Raw genomic sequence first — 17,991 nt, forward strand, 5'->3', positions numbered from 1 at the left:
CTTACCCTGCACTCCCAGATCAGTATGGTGGTATCCTCTTGCTTTTTCACTCTTCGTACTATCCGGCAAATTTCCAGATTCTTTTCCCCTTCTGCTCTTAAACTCATCATGATGGCAATGGTATTGTCACGGCTGGACTACGGTAACATCTTGTACAATGGCGTTCCAGCTTATGACCTCGGACGCTTACAGCTGGTTCAGAACCAAGCGGCCCGTCTCATTTACGGCCTCCCTAAACTCCATCATGCTACCCCTGTATTGAAGAACTTACACTGGTTGCCCATTAGGCAGCGGGCCCTCTTCAAACTTGGCTGTACTGCGTTTCAGGCCCGAGCGGGAACTGCCCCAGCCTTCATAAACTCGGCAATTTCCAGTTACACACCGGCCAGGGAACTCCGTTCTTCCACCCAGTCCCTCCTTTCGGTCCCTCGCTTTAGGAGGAAGAGGATGGGGGAGGGGGGTGAAATTTGCTGTTCTTGGTCCAACTTTTTGGAACTCCCTCCCCCCACCATCAGATCCATCTCGCTCTACCCTGACTTCCGTAAGGCCCTTAAAACTTATCTTTTTTTGCAAGCCTTCTCAGCCTAGTCTCATCACAGTTCCCATCCAGGTTCTAAACGTCTCTCAGCGCCAAGAAACCGCCAGGTATATGTGCGCTTTACAAGTGTTTTTAAATTCAAATTCAAATCGCTGCCCCGGGTATCAGCAGAGTGGAACGAGAGGCTGTCTGCCCCTTTCACTAGAGAAGTGGTGGCTGCCATTAAGGCCTTGAAACCCCATAAGGCCCCGGGGACGGATGGGTACACGGCCATTTTCTATAAGACCTTCGCCTCTGAACTCAGTTCGTACCTGGTCCGCCTATTTAATGGTATGGTGGAGGAGGGCGTGACCTCGGGGACGATGGCTGAGGCTCTGATATCCATCATACCCAAGCCTGGGAAGGACTCTAGCAGGTGCGCCTTTTATAGGCCCTTTGCCCTTCTGAATTAGGACGCAAAACTCTACTCCTCCATAATCCCGCAAAGGCTCAACGATCTGATGCCGGCGCTCATCCATCCCGACCAATCAGGGTTCATTAAAGGGCACCAGACACATGACAACACTAGGCGGGTGATACACCTACTCGAAAAGGCCAATACGTTCAAAATACCGGCAGTCCTAGTGGGGCTCGATGCCGAAAAGGCGTTTGATAGGGTAGATTGTTTTTTTAATTCCAAACCTTGACTGCCTTTGGCTTTTCCACTAAATTTTTATCTATGATTCGGGCGAACTACCTTCTCCCCAGGTCCAGAGTAGCTGTGAATGGGCATCAATCTTCCTTTTTTGTACACTCGAGGGGCACCAGGCAGGGGTGCCCCCTATCACCTCTACTTTTTGCCATAAGCATAGAACCTTTAGCAATAGCGGTGAGGGCCATCTCCGACATCCGGGGTCTGCCTTTCACTGGAGAGTCTCATAAGATCACTCTCTTCGCGGACGATGTCCTGCTCTCCCTCTCTGATCCAGCCCATTCCCTTCCTCATGTGCAGGCGGAATTGGAGTGCTTCGAGGCAGTAGCGGGTTCTGGATATATCTTGACAAATCTTACGCCCTAAACCTCACTCTCCCTCAATCGGAAGTTCTTCGGCTCAAGGCGCTCACACCTCTCCCGTGGGCCGGCTCCTCCATTCAATACCTGGGGGTCCATCTGACTTCCTCCTTGGGGAAACAATACTCGGCCAATTTCCCCCCGTTACTAGCCAAGATGGAGTAGTTTCTGTCCTGTAACTCCAGTTCTGTAGTAGGGGTATTTCTGTTATAGTCATAATCTAGTGAATAGTCCCTCCCATGTGCGTGGACCCCGGAGCAATCAAAAATAATCTCTTAAATTGTCAAAACATGCAGAACTGCACAGACACTTAAGAGAGAATTTAAAGACAGATAATGCAGCCTATACCCACAGGCTACACTGTCCAGTACTTCAACTAGAATTTCCACCAAAAACCACAAACAGCACAGCCAGTCCAGGTTTCTCCAAGAGAAAAACCTTGCCTTTAACAGCAAAACCCTCTGGAATGATAGAGAGGAAGAAGTGGACAGACAAGCCCCATAGGCAGCCATTATGTGGCTCAGAACAGGATACTGTGCCTTTAAGAGAACTTTCCAGAAGCCTCACAGTATCCCAGAATGCACTGCAGGTCCCTTTTACTTTCAGTTCTTTTTGAAGGCATAACACGCCAGACCTGTAGCATTCCTTACATGAATATATCTCTCCACCGGGGAGGAGGGCGAGCGCTTATGACTATAACAGAGATACCCCTACTACAGAACTGGAGTTATAGCAGCGAAGCCTGCCCAACCTGAGCGTCTGCTCTGGCATCAGTGTCCAGACAGTAATGCTTAGCAAAGGTATGGACCGACTTCCAAGTGGCCGCCTTGCAGATTTCCGCAATTGGAACATTACGTAGCAAAGCAGTCGTGGCAGCTTTGCCCCTGGTGGAAGGAGCCTTTACCTCCTAAGGTCTTATTAGCCTTTAGGTAACACAATTGTATACAGGACACAATCCACCTCGAGATGGACTGTTTTGAGGTAGCAAGACCGGTCCTGACTGATCCATAATTGATAAACAATTGGTACTACCTACGAATATCCTTGGTTTTATCCAGAATTTCAACACCCTCCTAACATCCAGGGAATGCATGGACCTTTCCGCAGGAGAAGAAGGATTCTGAAAAAACGTAGGTAAAGTTATGGTCTGGTTAACATGGAAATTAGATATAACCTTTGGAAGAAATTTAGGGTGAGTACGCATAACAACCTTAGCAGCATGAAATACAGTATAAGGTTCTTGGCAATACAACGCCTGAATTTCACTCACCCTGCGGGCCGATGTAATGGCCACGAGGAACGCCGCCTTCCAGGATAGGTGCTGCAACAAAGCCTTATGAATAGGTTCAAAAGGCTCCCTCATCAATCTGGACAGCACCGCATTCAAGTCCCATGAAGGCGAAGGAAGCCGGACAGGAGGGAACACTTTCTTCAAGCCTTCCAAAAAATCTTTGATCACAGGGATCTGGAAGAAGGAAGTCTGTGAAGGGCATTTCCTGTAGGCAGTCAGCGCAGCAAGATGAACCTTAATGGAATGGACATTAAGGCCAGACTTCGCCAAATGTAGAAGATACGGAAGGATAACATCTTCCTTACACGTCGTTGGGTCATAGTTCTTGGACTTGCACCAGATGCAAAATCTCTTCCACTTGTAAGCATAGGAAGTCCTAGTGGAAGGTCGCTTAGCCTCCTTCAGTATGTCCATACAATCTTCTGTTAGATTCAAATGGCCATATTGCACTATCTCAGGAGCCATGCCGCCAAACTCAAAGACGAGAGGTTGGGGTGCACCATCTGCCCCCTGAACTTCGTGAGAAGGTCCGGCCTGCACGGCAGCCGTATGTGAGGAAGGAGAGACCGGTGATGCAGGTCCGTGAACCACCACTGCCTGGGCCATTCCGGGGCAATCAGGATCATCCGCACCCTGGACTGGGACAACTTGATGAGCACCGTCAGAATCAGGGGAATGGGTGGAAAAGCGTACAGAAAGCTGTTCGACCAGTTGATCCATAACGCATTCCCCAGCGTCCCTTGCTGGTAGTACCTGGAGGCGAAGTCTCGGAATTTGCTGTTTTCGGCGGTGGCGAACAGATCTACGTCTAGAGTCCCCCACCTTGCGAAGACTTCTCCTAGTACTTCGTCGTTTATGACCCATTAATGGTTTTCCTGAATCAGTCTGCTCAGTGCGTCGGCCTGAACATTCTGCACACCTGGCAGATGGGTAGCCGTTATCCTCAGTCCTCTGGCTAGAAGCCAGTGCCAGATCGCCTGTCCCTCCTGCGACAGAGTGCGCGATCTCGAGCCCCCCTGCTTGTTGAGGTAATACATCGTGGTCGTATTGTCCGTCTGTACAAGCAGAGAGTTGGTCTGAAAGGACGGATGAAAAGCCTTCAGTGCCAAGTGAACAGCTCTGAGTACCAGGAAATTGATGTGATACGTGGGCTCCGTCGTGGACCACGTTCCTTGTATCTGTAAGTCTCCGGAATGCGCCTCCCATCCGTGGAGAGACGCACCCGTCACGATAGTCTGTGTGGGAATGTCCTTGTGGAAGGGAACCCCTCTGAGGAGACTCTCCGCTGAACACCACCACTTCAGAGACTGAAGAGCATGCAGAGACAGTCGTATCTTGTTGTCCCAAGATCCTATCATCTGATCCCACTGATCCTCCAAGCACTCCTGCAATGGTCTCATGTGCAGCCGTGCGTGTGGCGTGAGGAAGATACAAGAGGCCATCGACCCCAGTAGAGAAGACACCCTTCTCACTGTTGTAGATGGAGCGGTCATAAGAGCCTGAGCCTTCCGAAGGAGTGATAATCGTCTCTCCTCCAAAGGAGACACGCTTGCTGACAGCGTATTGATGGAGGCTCCCAAGTACTGTATGCACTGGACCGGAGTCGGGACAGACTTGGACATGTTGATGTGCAACCCTAGCTTGTTCAAGAGAACGCACGTCTTCTGGAAGTGTGCTTGAGCTTCCGAGAAGGAGGAGGCCTTGATCAACCAATCGTCCAGGTACGGGTAGACAAACACCTTGTTCTTCCTCAGGTGTGCAGCTACCACTGCCATGCACTTCGAGAATGTTCTGGGCGCAGACTTCAGCCCGAATGGCAGTACTGTGTACTGATAATGATTGGCGCCGACTTGGAATCGCAGGAACTTCCTGTGTTTGTGTGCAATGGGCACATGGAAGTACGCATCCTGTAGGTCTATAGCGCAGAGCCAGTCTCCCTGTTGCAGCTGAGGATAAATCTGATGCAACGACAGCATGCGAAATTTCTCTCTGCGAATCCACTTGTTTGCTTGTCGCAAATCCAGAATGGGCCTGAACTCGTTCTTGTCCTTCTTGCGAACCAGAAAGAACCGGGAGTACAGACCTCTTCCCCTTTGAGACAGAGGTACATCTTCTATCGCCCTTTTCCTTAACAGGATATCGGCCTCCGCCTGGAGCTCGCGCAGCTGAAAACGCGAGCTGACCGGAGGAATTGCTGGAGGCGGGCTGGTGAACCGAAGACTGTATCCATTGCAAACAATATTCAGCACCCACTTGTCCGGAGTAATTTTTCTCCACTCTGCCAGAAAAAATTGAACGCTTCCCCCCACCGGAGCGGGTAACGGATGTAGGGGAAGTAACCGCTCAGGGTCAAGACCCAGCGGGGCCTTTGTTCGCTGCTGTGGACTGCTGGCCGCCTCTGCCCTTCTGGCGCTTCTGGAAGGGCCTTCAGAACTGCTGCTGCTGTTGTTGCTGCTGTCCGGAAGACTGCCCACGCCCTCTGCCCTGCGCCCCAAACCGTCTCTGGAATGGGCGGTAGGTCTTCTTCTCCTTGGGCTTCTCCAACCCGACAGCCGTCAGGGTCTCGGCCTCCGCCTTCATGCGGGCCATCTCGTCATCCGCATGCTTGCCAAACAGGGTTTCCCCCGAGAAAGGCAGATTGGCCACACGCTGCTGAGCCTCCGGCTTGAGCGATGTAAGTCGAAGCCAAGCGTGGCGTCGCTGGTTGACACCATGACAGTACCCATGTGCCGCCAGAAGAGACATCAGCCGCCGCGCTGATGAGTTGGTCGACACCAGCATCCCCTACTTCAGAATCTCCTGAAAATCCTCTTTCTTCTCTCGAGGAAGGAGCTCAGCGAATTGCTGGAGGGACTCTCATAGGGCTCGATCGTATCACCCTAGCAAAGCCGTGGCACTAGCCGCCTTCATCGCAGTAGATGCCGTCCCACAGACCTTTCTGCCTGCCGAGTCCATCCAGCGGCTCTCCTTATCAGGAGGTACCGTAGATGACGGAGGGGTGGCATGCTGCTTCCTAGCCGCCGTCACTATGACAGAGTCCGGTGTCGGATCCACCCGCAGGAAAGCCAGGTCATAATCCGGGGCCCGGTACTTCTTAAGGAGCCTGGAGGGAGCAGCCTTCGTCACCGCAGGAGTGAGAAACAACTCCTCGGCAGGCTCTACCAATCCTGGCACGAGGGGCAGCAATGGTCGAGACAGGTGCTTTTGGCAGAGCGTCTCGAAGATCACGGGCGTCGTGGGCGTAGGCACCGTCACGCCCAACTTAGCTGCACCCCTCAGCAGAACGTCCTGAAATGTGACGATGTCGTCTACGTGCGACACCCTCGTCCCAGGGGATTCCGACAAAGTCGGTGAGTAGTCCCTGGTCCCAGGAGAGTAAGTGTGGGACCGTGATCTGCGCCTCCTGTGGCGTCGTCTTGATCTCGTTGATGACCTGTGACGACTCCACGATCTCCCTCTCCGACCAGAGCGAGAGCGCGATCTCCTTGGCTTTGGACGCTCCACAGGCCTCACAGGAGTTTGACCTTGGCCTGACTGGGGGCCTCGGCTGAGGGATCCCCTTAGGTGTAGTCGGGAACCGTGGCAGCGACGCTGTCCTCGGAGGAACCGGAGGCGGTCCGCCAGGTGGAAGCCGAGGAAGAGGCTGAGGTGAAAGCGGAGGCAGGGGGGAGTCCACGGAGGAGGTTCCTTGGGCAAGGGGGGAGGAGGTGGGGTCAACCTTGGCTTAGGAGGCGTATACACCTCAGAGTACACCGAGCCCGGTAACTTTCCCTTCTTCCCAGGCGATGGAGTCCCCTATCGGCACATGCCGCTGGCTAGACTGACATCTGGCACCAGAACTCCTTCTGCGCCTCTTTGGCGTCGAAGAACGTCGCCCCGACGGCGACCGTCGGTCCCTCGACGGCGAGCGCCTCCTTTTCGACGGCGAGCGCCTTCACCTCGACGGCGACCGTCTGCGCCTCGACGCCCAACGCCTGTGAGACTTCGACGTCATCCTCGACGTCAAGGATCCCCTTGACGACGACCTTCTCCTCTTCGCCGATGGCAAACGGCGGTGGCGCCTCGACGGCGAGTGCCGACGCCGGGCCACCTCTCGATGTCGATCACTCGACGATGACGCCGATGAAATGGTCACCTCAGATCTCGACGGCAGTCTATTCAGTTCCCTCGACACCGAGCGCCGACGCCGCTTCGACCCAGAGCCCTGGGGAGTCGGGGAACAGACTGCAGCGATCCCTCTCGACGCCGTCGTCGGTGCAATCGATGCCGGCGGAGAATAGGGACGCTTGCTGGTCTTCCTACCTCTGGGGTGCCCCCCAGAGGCCTCAGCATGGGCAGAGGACGTCTGCCCAGACCCACCTTGTGCCTTCCGTCTTCTGTCTTCCATGCCTTGGAGCCTGATCTTCATCCTATCTCTCAGGGTCCTGCTGGAGAAGCCCTGGCAAATGTCACACTCTTCTGGGACATGAGATGAGGGAAGGCAGATGATGCACATCTCGTGTGGGTCCGACTTGGCCTTCTTCCTCGAACACTCTGGGCATTTGTCAAACAAAGCAGGCATTTTGACAACTAAAAGGGTGTTCAGAACACACACAAGGAAGAGAGCACCAAGTACTTCAAATGAAAACACTCAAATACTTTGAAAAAGTGAAAAATCACCAAATAAACCCTTAGAAAGGGAGAGCTCAATGCTCCAGGGTCCTGCTAGCAGGAGCCGGAAAAAAGAACTGAAAGTAAAAGGGACCTGCAGTGCATTCTGGGATACTGTGAGGCTTCTGGAAAGTTCTCTTAAAGGCACAGTATCCTGTTCTGAGCCACATAATGACAGCCTATGGGGCTTGTTTGTTCCCTTCTTCCTCTCTATCATTCCAGAGGGTTTTGCTGTTAAAGGCAAGGTTTTTCTCTTGGAGAAACCTGGACAGGCTGTGCTGTTTGTGGTTTTTGGTGGAAATTGTAGTTGAAGTACTGGACAGTGTAGCCTGTGGATATAGGCTGCATTATCGGTCTTTAAATTCTCTCTTAAGTATCTGTGCAGTTCTGCATGTTTTGACAATTTAAGAGATTATTTTTTATTGCTCCGGGGTCCACGCACATGGGCGGGACTATTCACTAGATTAGGACTATAACAGAGATTCCCCTACTAAAGAACCAAGCTGACCTCGCCCGCTGGAAGCCAATGTTTATATCCTGGCTGGGGAGGATTCCCGCTATCAAAATGTCCCTTCTTCCCAAACTCTTATATCTGTTCCAAGCAATACCCATTGAGCTAGATGGGGAATTTTTCCGACAAGTGAAATCTATGATCTTGCGCTTCATCTGGCAGAGTGGTCGTGCGCGCTTCTTCTTTTCCATCTTGCGCAGACCAAGGAGGGAGGGGAGTGTAGGGCTTCCCGACATTCACTTGTACTACAAAGCAGCGCAACTCCGCGTGCTGGTGGAGTGGTCACAACAGGAATCAGAAAAACACTGGTGGCATATGGACCGGAGTGTTGCGGGGAGGACGATCTGGGATTTGGTGTGGAGACCCAAGTGCGATAGGCCCAAAAATGTTTACATCAGTACCCCCACCCGCACCACTTTAAAGGTCTGGGTCTCGGTTTCCAATGACGACAGATGGACGACCTTTCCCTCCCCTTTTACGCCAATACATTAAAACCCTGCTTTTGTCCCAGCGCTAGAAGAAGGTCCCTTTGAGGCTTGAAAGAGGGGGGGCTGCCTTGCCTTAACACGTCTCTTCCATAACTTCGATCCACTCACCTTTGACAGTTGTAGGAGGGACTACGGAGTAGGGGACAATGAACGGTACCATTACGCACAACTGCTCCACTGGGCGCTATCTCCGCAGGTGAGACGCAGCCACACGGCCCCTCACGAAATTTGAGGCCTTTCTCACCAAGACCTCCAGCATGAAGTGTGTCATTTCCTTCGTATACAGGTTTTTACTTTCTACTGTTATTTCCCCTAGACCCTGATACATGACTATGTGGGGGGGCATCCTTCAACAGGAAATCACTGACGAGGACTGGACACACTTATGGTCAGATATCGCAAAGTTTAATCACTCCTTGGAACTTAGGGAGGCACACATGAAAACTATGATGGACTGGTACCAGTACCCAGCTAAGCTGAGGCAGATATTCCCTGGTACCTCTGATAGGTGTTGGAGGGGTTATGGGCTGCTAGGGGACTTCCAGCATATCTGGTGGGACTGCCCCAGTATACGTCCTTCTGGGAGGAAATCCTTGCCCATATTAAAGAGATATTGGGTTATCCCATCCCCACATCGATGTCTACTACCCTATTGGGTCTCCGTGATCCCAGTCTCAAACATCAGGCTACGGCAGATAAAAAGATTGTGTGGCTGTGCAAGAGGAGGTAGGCGCCGTGCAAGAGGAGGGAGGCGCCGGCCAACTCCCTTTGGCATTCCCACCTGTGGAAATTATTAAGCTTGGAGCGGATGGCTGACATCTTTAGGGATGATTTTAAGAACTTTGAATTCCGTTGGGGGCCCTTGGTCGCCTTTCTTTCAAAGGGTCTTCCGTCTGCAGTGTGTCCCGCTGGTATCCGCTTTCAGCTCTGAATCTACACACTATATGTACTTGACCTCCGATTCTTTCAAGATGCTACCACCACTGGGGAGGGGGGTGGGATGTGGGGGGGGATGGGGTTCTAAACTTGTTGTTGTTTGGCGTTTGTTTTTCTTATAATTTCCCATACGACAATGCCAACAAGGGGAACTAATCAATGAAGCGCCCCGCCTGCCACTCCGCACCGCGGCGACTATTGATTTTAGCCATGGGACGATAGGCCATTCTATGAGCCGTAGGGAGGGAGATTGCCCAGAGCCTTAACAACTTCTCTTACTCATTTGGCAGGCCGCATGGCATACCCCGTTTCTGTCACAAGCTGTACCCTTCAGAGAGCTATCTTGTGGGATAGGTGTCCTGTTTATTTGGGATTTTGTCTTATTTTAACACGTTGCACTTGGGCTTTGACTTAATTGCTACCCCCTGCGTGGGAAGATGTGCGGGATTGTCACATGCTCTGTTTAAATGACAATAAAAATAACTTTGACAAAAAAGGAAAAAGTGCTGTAATCTGCCTAAAGTGGCGTTTCCCTCTTCACTTTCACATTTTAAATGCATTGCAGGTCATTTAACTCACAACCCCCTAACCTCCTGCCCGCTCATAAGTTGTTTATGCATGAGCCTCCTCAATGACATTTAGAATATTGTGATGGGATTTGGCAATGAGGAAGCCCTGGGCAGCTTAACTTTGTGTGGCTGAGACCTGTTAGGTGAAGCTGCACTTGCCGCAGTGTTATTATAGCAACCTGTGCCTCTATATTTGCGGTTCCCAAAGAAGGGTTTGTGTTTGAATACTACGTACTGATTGCTGCCATCCTTCTCAGTCCATTGTCCAACCTGCTAATTTCTCCACCACTATGGAAAGAATATCGTGATACCAGTATTATATATGCATTATGGAATAGTCAAAATCTTGTGTTGCTGACCCAGAAGAACAGTCTTAGAGCTGTAGTGCCATTTATATGGAACTTCATGCCTCACAAGGCACAAAAGCATCCATCTCACTGGTATGTGGTTCTACAGACAAAACATTCAATACTCAAATAGTAACTATAGACATTACAGATTAAGGGAACATTTTGTGAAGAAATGATTTTAACAAGGTAGGGATATTGATAAAGGCTTATGTAATTTCAGAACACCACACAGTGGGATTAAAACAGTTCAAGCAGCTGGCTTGGAGCAGGATGGTCAGAATGGTGGCACAGAGGGATGTTGCATTCACAGATGTCAATAAGATGACAAAACATGACGGCAGTACTAAAATGAAGCACAAGGTACCAGTCATGCCAACTTCTCAGCACTTTTAATGTTGTTACAGATCGTACACGTGCCATTTAAGGCATGGGTCAGAGTTCAACAATGCTCAAAGGTTTGTGTCAGTGTCCCGGCAGAACTTCGGAGCATGATGCAACATCCAGAGGAACTGTGGCCTGGAACAGTAGAACACTCACTTTAGAAGGGTGAGGAGGCAAGGACTCACTTTACTTTTGCAAAGTACTCTTTGCTGTCCTTCACTGTGGGCTTAATTGTATCTTTTCCTGGAGTCCAGCCAGCAGGACACACTGTAAGGAGAAAAATCAGTAAGTACTAAAGCAGAGACATCTAATCCTACCCACCGTCTGAGCAATCGCTCAGATCCTCCCTTTCAAGGCTTTCTTCTCAAATCTCAGCCCAACTCTCAACAAGCCACTCACCCTCAACTCACAAGTCCTACCCTCCAATCTCTCCCCTGCATATCAGTTTAGGCATCTTAATCACATCTCTCACCATCGAATCTTGCCTACTGAGCCTTTAAAGAAACATAAGGAGCAAAAATGGGTGAAGGGGCATGAAGTGCCCAAACATAACCTTATGTCAGAGCTTTGAATACAACTCAGACTGCAACTGGAAATTTTGCCCTTAAGCTACAAATAACAGCTGTTGCTAGCTGATGAACTGACAGCTAACAGACTTCATTGCCACTCAAGCTTAGTGGACATGTAGTAGAATAGCTATCCAAGTCCACTAAACAGAACATCCTGAAGAATAAGTGTAGATGGCCAGCTACTTATACATAGCTTCATGGCATTAAACTGTCTGCCAGCGCTGGCAGATCAGTGAGCTGAGGCACACAGTAAGGGGATTTTAAGAGTGACAGTTTGGTACAGTATCGATACTGTGGTTCAAAGAAAGAACTTATGCTGCCAGTCAACAGTCAGTGACCCACATGTTACCAACGGATGTATGACATTACAACGCATGCTTTTACATCGCATGCCTTTACAACGCTGTTTTTACAACGCATGCCTTTACAACGCATAGTGCTTTGGGGCGCTGGATAGTGAATAGTTTAATTTACTATTCCAACTCCAGTCCCCGTGGATAGTAGGGAAGGTGTTGGATAGTAAATTAAACCTATTCCCTATCCTAGAGCACCCCCAGCGCAATGCGCTGTAATGGTTTGCGTTGTAAAAGTTGCGCCGTAAAGGCACTGTGTGGTAAAAGTTGCGTTGTAAAGGATGTTTCCCGTTACCAACAGAAAAGCACAGCATTTACTCCCTTTTCCCTACACTTTGCAAGTTGTTCCGGCAGTGTAGATCACTTGTCAAGAAAGAAAACTAACATGCAGAGGTAGCTAACTAAGTTCGCTCAATTTGGAAAAGTAACCTTGTCGTCACCCCTTATGACATAAACCGCACACTCACCATCACCGTGCTCGTCTGTGTACTGGAAGGCTTGCACCAGCCGCAGAATCTCATCAACACTGCGACCCACAGGCAGGTCATTGATGGTGATCTGGCGCAGGATTCCCTTATCATCGATAATGAAAAGACCTCTGGAATACAACAGTGCAAGATGAACAAGTTGGGTAATCGATTTGGACCAATAAGCTAGGCCGGTATATGCCACAATATAGGAACAGCACAGCACTGCAGGGAAATTGAGAAACTTTCCTCAAGGAGAACCACTCCCGACTGAAGAATTTGCTCACCTGAATGCAATGCCATCGTCCTCCTTCAGCACACCATAGTCCCTGGCGATGCTGTGTGTCATGTCTGACAACAGCGGGATGTCCATGGTACCCAGTCCACCTTCATTGCGTGGTGCGTGTGTCCTGCAATAGGAGGGGCAATAAATACAAGGTTACTCCAACAATTTTGGAAGGCTTGGCATATCCAATGTCTGGCAACTGCCCATTAAACAAATGAAGGAAAAGAACTCCTCTTGCAAACTTGCGCCAGCCAAACATCATCATGTGGTGGTACTGGAAGCAGTGCTTTAGATGTTAAAAACAATGGAGATAAGTTCGTGAATGGGTTTTACTACAGATCTCCCAGATTACAACACTATGGACTGACTGTGGCAGCCGATTTCATCAGGTGTTGCTGTCACTGGGCAGAGTTAATTGACCTGGCAGGTGATGCCTGAGTTGAGGGCTACTGGGAAGAGATCTTCGTAGAATTTGGACAAATTATACTACATTGCATTTTGCTCCGATGTTTGGTTCCCTATGCGTGGAATGTTATTGCAATAGAGGAACAAATATCACAAATGCTCAGTAGAGAATGGGACTTGTAGGTGTTGTGCCTTAGTTTCATGGAAATACTATCATGGCTGCACAGTTGTTGTGTCAAACTCCATCCTTACGGTTATGGTGATGTATCATGGTGCATAAAATAAACTTGAGTTCATAAAGAGGTATGCACGACCCCATGGTGTTTAAAATAAACTTAAAAACAGATCATACAGCGGTATGCACGGCCCATTTCTCTCAAAGACCTTTCAACGAAGTAGCAAACTTAGGGAATATCAATAGTTACAAAAGCTCTTCGGCACCCTGAAGTGAAAGGTGATCAGAATACCAAGTTCAAAACTGAGCATGAGTTAAAATGACAGCCACTGGTACCACAAGGGCCCACCCTGGTCAACAAGAGTTTGCTGCACAATCAGTCTGCATTCCGTAGAAAAACAGTTTTTCCTGCAGACACCGGCTAATTGGGTACAGACAGCAGCCACAGGGCATTTGTGTGGCCAGGGCACAACAAAAAACGCTAAAAAAAACACTCAAGGCAGATTCTTGGGCGTTACAAAGCAATAGGAAAATCCAGACAAGGGTGGAGATGTGCTGTGACTAAGTAATAAATGTGGTCCCATTAGAAAATGGCATAGGGTTCAGTCTCTAACATACATTAGGTGCTCCAACAGTTAGAGTCCATGTAAAACCAAAGAGATTGTTTGGGTAGTGTGAGTGCAATGTCATAACTGGCAGATGCAGCAGCCCTAGTGATGTTCCTGCAGTACACAGATTCTAAAGACCAGTTTGGCTTTGCCTCGGTGAGGCAGGAAGCAGAGTTCTGCAACTCAGACCTACTACTGTGCATGCGGAATTGCAACATGCAGGATTGTAGAGGCAACGAACCGCCACCTACACCAAGGTACAGTTTGAACAAGACCCCTGCAGAAACGTGCTTGTCTGATGAGTGCAAGAAGCGCGCTAAACAGACGCATTTCAAAAATCATTATCAAAGCAACAACCGCACTTTGGACCTAGTGGTTTTGCAAATACAAGGCTGGGGGTACAGAAGCAACACCGGGGTCAGAAGCGAGATGTAGGTGTCTACAGTTTGCTCTCCGGTAGAGAGGGACAGCATCATGGAACAGTGGGCTGGGAGAATAGCAAATGGGCAAGAAAGCAACACAGGCGGGGAAGCATAAGAGCGAGCGCATCAGGTAATCAACAGTAATGCATCCATGCCCCAGCACAGAGGAGGGACAAACAAGAAGGATGGAACGTTTACGGTACCTCACAAATAAAAGGCCGGCAAATGAGAGACAATGAAGACAACCAATAGCAAGCAATGTGCGGACTCCAAGCCTACTGTATGCTAACAATATTTCACAAGAGACTGCGCATACATTGTCTAGAGGGCGAGATCCGAAAATTAGCGCATGCTGAGCTTATTATTTCGGGCTCGATGGGTAGGAGGTTTCACAGCAGTCTAGGGATAGAACACCTATGTACATACATTACACCGGATGGGATGAAGAACACAGCTACACCATGCTGGCGCAGCACTGCACATGAAGAGCAGATCTTACTTTGGCAATAAAAGCACCCAAGCTCCAGCTAGCCCTACTAAGACTATACAAGTACCAGAGCCAGTGGTGGTTGGTGTTCCTAAAACTGGTGAGGCATAATACTTGCCACTGGTTCACCTCTTTTTTTCGAAATTTGCCTTGTGTGCCCTCACACACAAATGTACCCATATACTCACTGTTTTTCACTCAAACACTTGCACACTTACACTTTCACAATCAAAGAATCTCGCTCACATCTACTGGTTCCGATTTGAAATCCTAGGGGACAGTTGATATGCTTTAATAATGCAGCAGGTTCCAAATGTCAACTCTCCTTTTCTTGTCGGAGACTCGCCGCTTCTTGTCTATCCTCTGAGTACAGCTTAGTCACATGCATGTTTGCCTTAATACTTCTTATTGTATCTCTGCTAATTACCCAGAACTCACATACACATTTTACAACTTCTCCATTAAATCATATCTTGCAACCTATTAAATATCCTGTAGTCAATCTATTAATATCATCATCCAATGCATGAATTCAAATACCCACCCCCCACTAAATTCCACAGCCAACACTAATTACTTTAATCTACCACATAGAAACTGGAGCAAATGCATAGCATGACTCTCTTCAGAGCTCAAGACTAACTTCACCAGGCACCATGATAGCGACTAGCCACTGCTACCACAAGGACCCACTGTGGTTTGCTGCAGAGCCAGGTCTTTGCATTCTGCAGTAAACGTTTTTCCTGCAGACACCAGTTTGTTGGGTACAGAGGAGGCATAAGGCACCCGACTAATCCCAATAACCAAACAAGCATTTGCAATGCAATAGGTCTCGCATTAGGAAAGTTTGAGCTATTGGTATTGTAAATAACAAATATTTTATTTATTTGTTGGTTTTGAAAATTGCGAAATTAATAGCTTTACAATGCCAATAGTTTTAACTTTCGCAAATGTGACACCTATAGCATTTGTAATGCAATGTGTTGTATTTACATGACTTAGATGTATTAATATTACAAATAACAATGGCTTTTATTTGTTTTAGTAATTAATACTTAAATAAAAGTTATTGTAATTTATAATGGCAATAGCTTAAACGTTTGTAAATAACTTTTGGGAAGATTATGTTCAGTGTATTTTATTGTGATGAAAATCCAAGAACAGCAGTGAAATATTAACATCTGTTTGTGACATTTGTAATAAAGCTTGAAACATTGAGAGAACATATTAGAACCAGTTGTTGTTGAATGGTTGCACAGAGTGGTGCTGTGGCGTTGAGTGGTGCTGAGTGATACTGTGGCGTTGAGTGATGCTGTGGCATTGAGTGATGCTGTGGCCCTGAGTGATGCTGTGGCCCTGAGTGATGCTGTGGCCCTGAGTGATGCTGTGGCCCTGAGTGATGCTGTGGCCCTGAGTGATGCTGTGGCCCTGAGTGATGCTGTGGCCCTGAGTGATGCTGTGGCCCTGAGTGATGCTGTGGCCCTGAGTGATGCTGTGGCGCTGAGGGGTGCTGTGGCATTGAGGGGTGCTGTGGCATTGAGGGGTGCTGTGGCATTGAGGGGTGCTGTGGCATTGAGGGGTGCTGAGTGATTCTGTGGCGCTGAGTGATGCTGTGGCGTTGAGTGGTGCTGTGGCGTTGAGTGGTGCTGTGGCGTTGAGTGGTGCTGTGGCGTTGAGTGGTGCTGTGGCGTTGAGTGGTGCTGTGGCATTGAGTGGTGCTGTGGCGATGAGTGGTGCTGTGGCGATGAGTGGTGCTGTGGCGATGAGTGGTGCTGAGTGATGCTGTGGCATTGAGTGATGCTGTGGGGTTGAGTGATGCTGTGGCGTTGAGTGATGCTGTGGCGTTGAGTGATGCTGTGGCGTTGAGGGGTGCTGTGGCGTTGAGGGGTGCTGTGGCGTTGAGGGGTGCTGTGGCGTTGAGGGGTGCTGTGGCGTTGAGGGGTGCTGTGGCGTTGAGGGGTGCTGAGTGATGCTGTGGCGCTGAGTGATGCTGTGGCGCTGAGTGGTGCTGTGGCGCTGAGTGGTGCTGTGGCGCTGAGTGGTGCTGTGGTGCTGAGTGGTGCTATGGCGTTGAGTGGTGCTGTGGCGTTGAGTGGTGCTGTGGCGTTGAGTGGTGCTATGGCGTTGAGGGATGCTGTGGCGTTGAGGGATGCTGTGGCGTTGAGGGATGCTGTGGCGTTGAGGGATGCTGTGGCGTTGAGGGATGCTGTGGCGTTGAGGGATGCTGTGGCGTTAAGGGATGCTGTGGCGTTGAGGGATGCTGTGGCGTTGAGGGATGCTGTGGCGTTGAGGGATGCTGTGGCATTGAGGGATGCTGTGCGCTGAGTGGTGCTGTGGCATTGAGTGGTGCTGTGGCGTTGAGGGGTGCTGTGGCATTCAGTGGTGCCGAGTGATTCTGTGACGCTGAGTGATGCTGTGGCGTTGAGTGATCCTGTGGCATTGAGTGGTGCTGTGGCATTGTGGGGTGCTGTGGCATTGAGGGGTGCTGTGGCATTGAGGGGTGCTGAGTGATGCTGTGACGTTGAGTGATGCTGTGGGAAGCTAATACGGAGGATAGATAGAGGGTAGGAAAGAGAAAGGAGAGAAGAGGGGTGAAAGAAGGGTTGGCGTGGAGATGCAGAATGATGAGGTGAAAGATCACTAAAGCGAGGAGGGAAAAAGAGCAAACAATGAGAAAGGGAAGGGAATCTATGAGACAACAAACAGGAGGAGGAGGTGTGAGAGCAAGAAAACGTATGGGCGAGAGGGAAAGGGGTTGGAAAGTAAAATGAGAGAATAGATGAAACCAAGCGATGCGCGCTCTGAGCTGGGGGAGGGCCATTAGCCTGTAAGAACTTGCGGCGGACATCAAAGGAAGGGTGGGAGGGACATTGGGGAGCGAGGGGCGAGGGGGTATGCAGCCTGGTGAGTTGAAGTGGCGGCGGAGCGCGGCGTGCACAAAGTGTCTGGTAGCAAATGGTCACCGTAGGTGACCGGGGGTGGGGGAGAAACGGTGGGTGGGACAAAACGAGGAGAGGGTTCTGCAGATCTGGAGGCCTTTATAATAGAGCTTGGGGAAGGGCTTTAGGGCGCATAGAAGAAAGCGCGAGAGGGAAAGGGCGCTGGGTTGGAAGTGAACTGGCCATCCACTGGAGGGTTCTATTTTGCAGTATTATATCGCGTGAATTTGACCCAAAGGCATTGGAGCGCTTTAAATGATTAGATTACATTTTTTAGAAGTGAAGAGGGATATCAGAGGAGGACAAGGGCGACAAGGAGAGGAGTAAAATGAATGGGGGTCAGAGGAAGAAAAGTCTAGGAGGAAGAGAGGCGTGGCCACAGAGGAAAGGGACTCTGACAGAGATGGGAAAGAGAAGAAAGGGAAACGAAAGAGAAGAAGGTGGAACTGAGGCACAAAGAGGGATAGGCGGGAAATAAGAGTGACATAAGGAGGAGCAAAAGGAAGAAGAAACGTA

At 49.7% G+C, this 17,991-nt stretch overlaps 1 protein-coding gene across 1 annotated transcript in view; it reads right to left on the minus strand.

The window, feature by feature from the left end:
* Positions 1 to 10,755: 10,755 nt before the first annotated feature.
* PRDX2 (peroxiredoxin 2) overlaps positions 10,756 to 17,991 on the minus strand; it is a 44,057-nt gene continuing 36,821 nt past the window's right edge. Inside the window, 3 exon segments of the mRNA XM_078689231.1 lie at positions 10,756 to 11,031; positions 12,154 to 12,284; positions 12,441 to 12,563. Coding sequence (XP_078545357.1) covers positions 10,946 to 11,031; positions 12,154 to 12,284; positions 12,441 to 12,563 — 340 coding nt within the window. The 3' untranslated portion in view covers positions 10,756 to 10,945.

Source organism: Lissotriton helveticus, chromosome 1_1 (genome assembly GCF_964261635.1).
Source record: "Lissotriton helveticus chromosome 1_1, aLisHel1.1, whole genome shotgun sequence".
Lineage (NCBI taxonomy): Eukaryota > Metazoa > Chordata > Amphibia > Caudata > Salamandridae > Lissotriton > Lissotriton helveticus.